At 36.2% G+C, this 5,538-nt stretch overlaps 1 protein-coding gene across 4 annotated transcripts in view; it reads left to right on the forward strand.

The window, feature by feature from the left end:
* Positions 1-5,521, forward strand: part of LOC102214451 (uncharacterized) — a 36,965-nt gene extending 31,444 nt beyond the window's left edge. For 3 of the 4 annotated variants that reach the window (XM_005722081.2, XM_005722082.2, XM_005722084.2), the window contains 7 exons: positions 843-942; positions 1,178-1,309; positions 1,709-1,795; positions 1,973-2,071; positions 3,038-3,079; positions 3,482-3,521; positions 4,367-5,521. In XM_005722081.2, the coding sequence (XP_005722138.1) occupies positions 843-942; positions 1,178-1,309; positions 1,709-1,795; positions 1,973-2,071; positions 3,038-3,079; positions 3,482-3,518 (497 nt within the window). In that variant the 3' untranslated portion in view covers positions 3,519-3,521; positions 4,367-5,521. The remainder of the gene's footprint in view (positions 1-842; positions 943-1,177; positions 1,310-1,708; positions 1,796-1,972; positions 2,072-3,037; positions 3,080-3,481; positions 3,522-4,366) is intronic. The other variant, XM_005722083.2, reaches the window with a different exon arrangement.
* The last annotated feature ends 17 nt before the right edge of the window (positions 5,522-5,538 follow it).

Below are 5,538 nucleotides of genomic sequence, written 5' to 3' on the forward strand. Positions count from 1 at the left end.
GAGAATATCAGCCCTCTCTGAGGTTTCCCCTGTACTTTGATACAACTTTTTCTGCTGAATAAAACAGACGTTATGATGGTGTAGATGTTAATAAATAATGTTAATAATGCATAGTTTTACTTGTCTGTGGAGGCAAAAAAATTTCTGTCTTCATTTTAATATCATTTATTTAATAAAACTATGAAACTGATAAAAACTGATAAAGACTGTTGTGCTGTTGTTTTATCAGTCTTTCTGTTGACAGCAAAAACCTAAGAAAAAGTGGTAGCCGACTGACGCGGATCATTATATCTATGCCACAGTGTGTGTCTATCTGACTTCGCACTGAAAATATTGAAACAATTACTTGATTGGTGCATGCAGTTTAATAAAAACCGCATGCAAGTCTGTTGCAAACTAATATTACACATAATTAAAAAGTTGATGTAACTGAAAAGAAAACTAAAATCAGATCTGAAATCAGAATGAAAACTAGTTTAGAAAAGTGTGTTGGGGTTTCTGATAATTACCAAAAACTTTGCTGTGTAATCAGAGTTTATCAGATGTCAGACTAAACTCTTGTTTGGCTGAGACTGAAAAAGTATATAAAGTGTGAGAAGTATAAATATGTGATGGGGTTAAGTAGTGGACTCTTTCTTATTGATGGGACTGAATGTTTAATAGTGAGGGTCAAGTCCCACTCACATTGACCCATGTGTCAACCACAAAAATAATAATAGTAATTGCTTTTTTAACTGATAGGCCTTGAATTAGTTATAAACCGGACAAGAATGTTAGAAAAATGATTTGTATTATGATTGATATGTAACGTGATAGTCGTGTTTGTGTCTCTCATGTTTCAGGTTATTACGCTGAACACAAAGCCATCATTGTGTTTGCTGCGTGTTTCCTACCAGAGAGCAACTGTGACAATTACAATTATGTCATGGAAAACCTTTTTCTGTAAGTACATTCAAAAATGACCGTGCTTCTGGGTTAGCGTACGCTGGCGTGTCTTTCTGCCGCTGCTCTCTGTGTGTAGCTCTGTTTTTATGTACATCACGCCCGTGTTTCATCTCTTAACCAAAGCTTCTCACATGTCATTGAAGTGACGAAAAGAAAACTTTGCTACAGTCACAATGTCTAAAATAAATAAACATGTCTAATCCACTGTATTTTCTTCTCCTTCTCTTTGTAGATATGTGATAAGTACACTGGAATTAATGGTGGCTGAGGATTACATAATTGTATATCTAAATGGTGCCACACCTCGCAGGCGAATGCCTGGTTTTACCTGGATGAAAAGGTGCTACCAAATGATAGACAGAAGGTAATATTAACACAGATATGTTTATTGCAAATGTAATGCCGTAGTATATGTACCATGTGATTTCATTACAGATTATATGCATGTTAAGTTTTCATTGATAGTGTGTATTATGATTTCTAAACAGCAAAAGAAAAAATGTAAAACGCTGCGCAAATGTGAAAGAAACAGTCTGATCTTCCTGCTGTTAATCCTGTTGCTAATGTACTCCATTTTCTTCTTTCAAAATGTTTGTTTTGTCTTTGTTTTGTTGTATTTTGTATAATCTTAGATTACTTTCTTTAAAGCGCTTTGTGACTCCGGTCTGAAAAGCATTGTATCACTAGATATCAATGATAAGCTATAGTCATCAGTGCAATTGTACTCCTCTTTTGTGTAATTCCTGACTGTTTTGTCCCGCAGACTGAAGAAAAACCTAAAGATGTTCATCATTGTTCATCCATCCTGGTTCATACGGACTTTGCTAGGAATTACCAGACCCTTCATAAGGTCTCAGAGTTGTAATTGCTATTTTGCACGACTCTCCCAGCTATTGAAATTCATTCAGATTCATTTATAATTTAATTGCAGTCAAAGTCATGGAGATCTTCATTAGAAAGGATTATCATGTAGCATTTAGCAAAACCATTTTTTACTGTAACTCTTTTTGATTTCTATTTCCTTCAGTTCCAAGTTCAGCAGTAAGATCAAGTATGTGCATAGTCTGCAGGAGCTCGGAGAAATCATTCCTATGGAGTATGTGCATATACCTCACAGCATTGTCAGGTGAGCCAGCCTGTCATTAATATAAATGCCATTGGTTGTTGATCATGGTTGATCATGGCATTTAGCCAAGGACTTCAGGGGAAACAAACCACAACCGAACCACATCTTGCACATAATACATTGTTGTGAAGTTTCTGGGTGTTAAACTTACCTGACTGGTGTTCAGCCCTATGTAATTAAATTTACCTTTCTTTCATCTAGTGAAAACCGAAAGCCCGTTGGTTTCTGGCATTCCTGTTCTAAACAAGTCAATCAAACTTTTTCCCAAAACTGGCCTTGAAACGAATCCACTCCAGCCTATTGGATACAGTAAAAAATCAGAAGTTTCAAAGCCTTCTTAAAAACAAAGATATTACTCTGTTTTAATTGTATGATTTATTTATTTTTTTCTGTACTCATGCCTTTGTTTGTTAATGTGTAAGACCAGAGAGCTGTTTTGACGGGTTCCTTTGATTTACTAGTGTATACCAGATTTTCTGGAAAAACTGATTGCACTTATTTTTTCTTCAGGTACCTCAAGTTGCTAATCATCACTTTTAAAACTAGATGGTTTAATTAATTTGTAGTTAAACTTCATTAAAAAAAAAAAAAGGGAAACAATTTACAGGTTTGGTTTTTTTTTTTTTGGTTATTAAGCAATTTTGACTTCTTTAGGTTAAATTGGATGTTCTGTGGCCCACAGCCTGAAATGAGTTTGACACCCCTAGTGCAGAATAAAAGTCCTCAACGATATATTTAATGTGTGGTGCATGTGGCATTTTACAACCATTATTGTAGTTGCAACTATGTTTGAATATTTATCTAAGTCTTCAAATACTCTTACTTCTGTAATTGCATTTTAGAGACAAATTGTTTTTTGCAAATCTACTCAGGAAATTCACTGAATTTCCTTAAAAATTGAAACCAATCAGTGCAGATTGTCATCTTAAGTGCTTTAGGCATGTTTACAAATTTTTCTGCCCAAAGGTATGACCAGGAGAGGAGTTTGAACAAATTTGCATGCACGAGGTAAACCACTTAATCTGCCTCTTTCTATGAGTTGGTTATGTCTAATTCTCCCTGAAAATCCTTCATTAATTTTCTCATGCTGAGACTAACCTTTGACTGTCTTCTTATCCAATACAAAGGCACATTTAAAAAAAAAAAAAAAAGCATTTTGATGATTGAAATATTGACTCATGTTGAGGCAAACTGTTACACCCCATGCATTGCAGTACATTGCTTTGACCTTGAATACTCTCACCTTTGAGCACCAGTGCTTGTTTTTATTTTTATCAATTCATTTGTCAGTGCAAGTGTCGATATAGGCTACTGATCCCCAGCTTTTGCATGTCTACTGACAGTATAGTTGCTCAGTTAACATCCGTCACTTACTTTTGCTTTCTGACTTTCAACCTAATGCTAAACCAGACTGGACACAGAATTGCAGGACACAGCAGCAGAGTAAGTGGTAAGTACTCTGCTGCTCCCGTTTAACCGTTTGTGCAATAATAACAGTGTGCAATACACATACACTTCTTCTTCTTTTTTTATTACTAAGTTAATATACTGTGTTGTGTTGTTTGTGTTGCGTTGTGATGTGTCATATCGTGTCGTGTTGTGTTATATGTAGTGCCGACATAGGACAGTTTTCCAATTTCATTGTACTACTGTACTATGTATGACTGTGCAATGACAATAAAGAGTTATCTTATCTTAACAGGAAATGTTTGAAAAAAAATAACCCACCCCAGTTCACTCCATTCACGAACATTCCAGTCAAACAGATTGCAAAACCCTTTTGAAGTAGTTCCTCCTCCAGAACCAGCCTTGCAGATCCTTCCCAGAATGATCAACTAGGCTGTTAGCTTTTAAACCTGCCCAGGTCCTTTTGAGAAAGTACTGATTTGTCTCTAACTACTGTTAGAGACAAACAAGGGGAAATTTATTGAAATATTCCAATGCTAGTATATGCAAAACCTCAAGTATGGTAGAAATGTGGTAGAACATCCAAACACAACGGGTTAGGCTTCTGTATTTTGATTAAATATCATGGTTGTTTCTGACCTGTGTTATAAAACCTAGTTTTTGCAAAATCAGAAATTTGGGGGAGGTGAATTTTTTAAAAACACCACATTTTCTCAAAGATAAACTGTTCCTTCCACCTCTGGTTAGTCTGAGGTAGTACGTCTCTACACTACTGACCTGTGACATGGAAGTTGGATGTAGTTTTTGTGCTATTATTTTACTGTAAATGTTTTACTGTAAAGTGGATATGTTGCAATCATTTCTTTTCCTTCTTATCTCTCCCCTTAGAGTCAACAAGGGGAACTCTGCTGTGTGACGAGATAATTGGCTGCTGCCCTTCTTCTCCTCCCCGTGTTATGCTGTACTTGAGGACAGCATCTCTGAATTTGAAGCCAGCCTGTAGTATAAAACATGCTGAGCTGTTACAACAACATGTAACTCAGAGATGATGATGCTGTGGTGTAATACATCAGGAAAAATCTAATTCAGATCTGAGGGTTCCGAATATACAGTAATACTGTGGTTGTGGTGCAGAGACTGTACTGTGGGGTGCTGAAGGGAAATGCTTTATACTATAATACAGTACTCTCAGCACTTCATTATGTTCTCCATTTGTTTTCTTTTACTTCAACTTTTTTGTTTACCATGCAACTCATATTATAGATTGCCTTTAAGGGTACTTGTTATTGGCTTGTAACTTACATGTATTAACAACAATCATGTATTGATAATTAACTCTGGGTTATTGTAGTAGCGTATTTTCAAAAGCCACAGTGATGTTTTTGAGTAGTACTAGCATCCCATCTAAAAAAAGCCACAAAAATGAGGCGAAGGCACACTAAGCTTACAGGAGATGTAATTTACTTTAAAGACATTTATTGAAGTATTTTCAAATTAAATTATGTCACAGTAGGTAAAACGAAGCTAACGCAGCAGTCTGTGTTAGACACTAGATCTGCGTTCTGGCACGGGATGCCACTTGCTAATCAATATTCAGTACACATGAAGTATTTGTCTTTATACATGTAGTCCTAAAATGAGTAGAAAACATGAATTCTGCATGTTATTTCAGTTAATGCTTCAACATCCCGTCTGTTTGCTAACATTTTTGTTTGCACACATAAATCCCTCCTGTCCACACTGACAGGAAATAGAAGGGCCAACCCAATTTGTAATAGTTTTCAAAGGTCTGGGCCGCTCCATTTAAAGCAAGGATTGACATTATGTCAACATCTCATTTAGCACCTCAGTCAATCTTTATATGAAATGTTTACAACCCATGTGTCACTGTGAGAATAAAGTAGAAGAGCTGTGCTGTAACAGAAGTTGTGTGTTGCATGCTTTTAGCTTGAAATTACTCTGACACATGCACACACACCCAAAAGCGGAGCACTGTGCTGATACAGTACGTGTGTGTGTGTGTGTGTGTGTGTGTGTGTGTGTGTGTGTGTGTGTGTGTG

This window comes from Pundamilia nyererei, unplaced genomic scaffold (assembly GCF_000239375.1).
Source record: "Pundamilia nyererei isolate P.nyererei 1_Seehausen unplaced genomic scaffold, PunNye1.0 scaffold00006, whole genome shotgun sequence".
In the NCBI taxonomy this organism is placed as follows: domain Eukaryota; kingdom Metazoa; phylum Chordata; class Actinopteri; order Cichliformes; family Cichlidae; genus Pundamilia; species Pundamilia nyererei.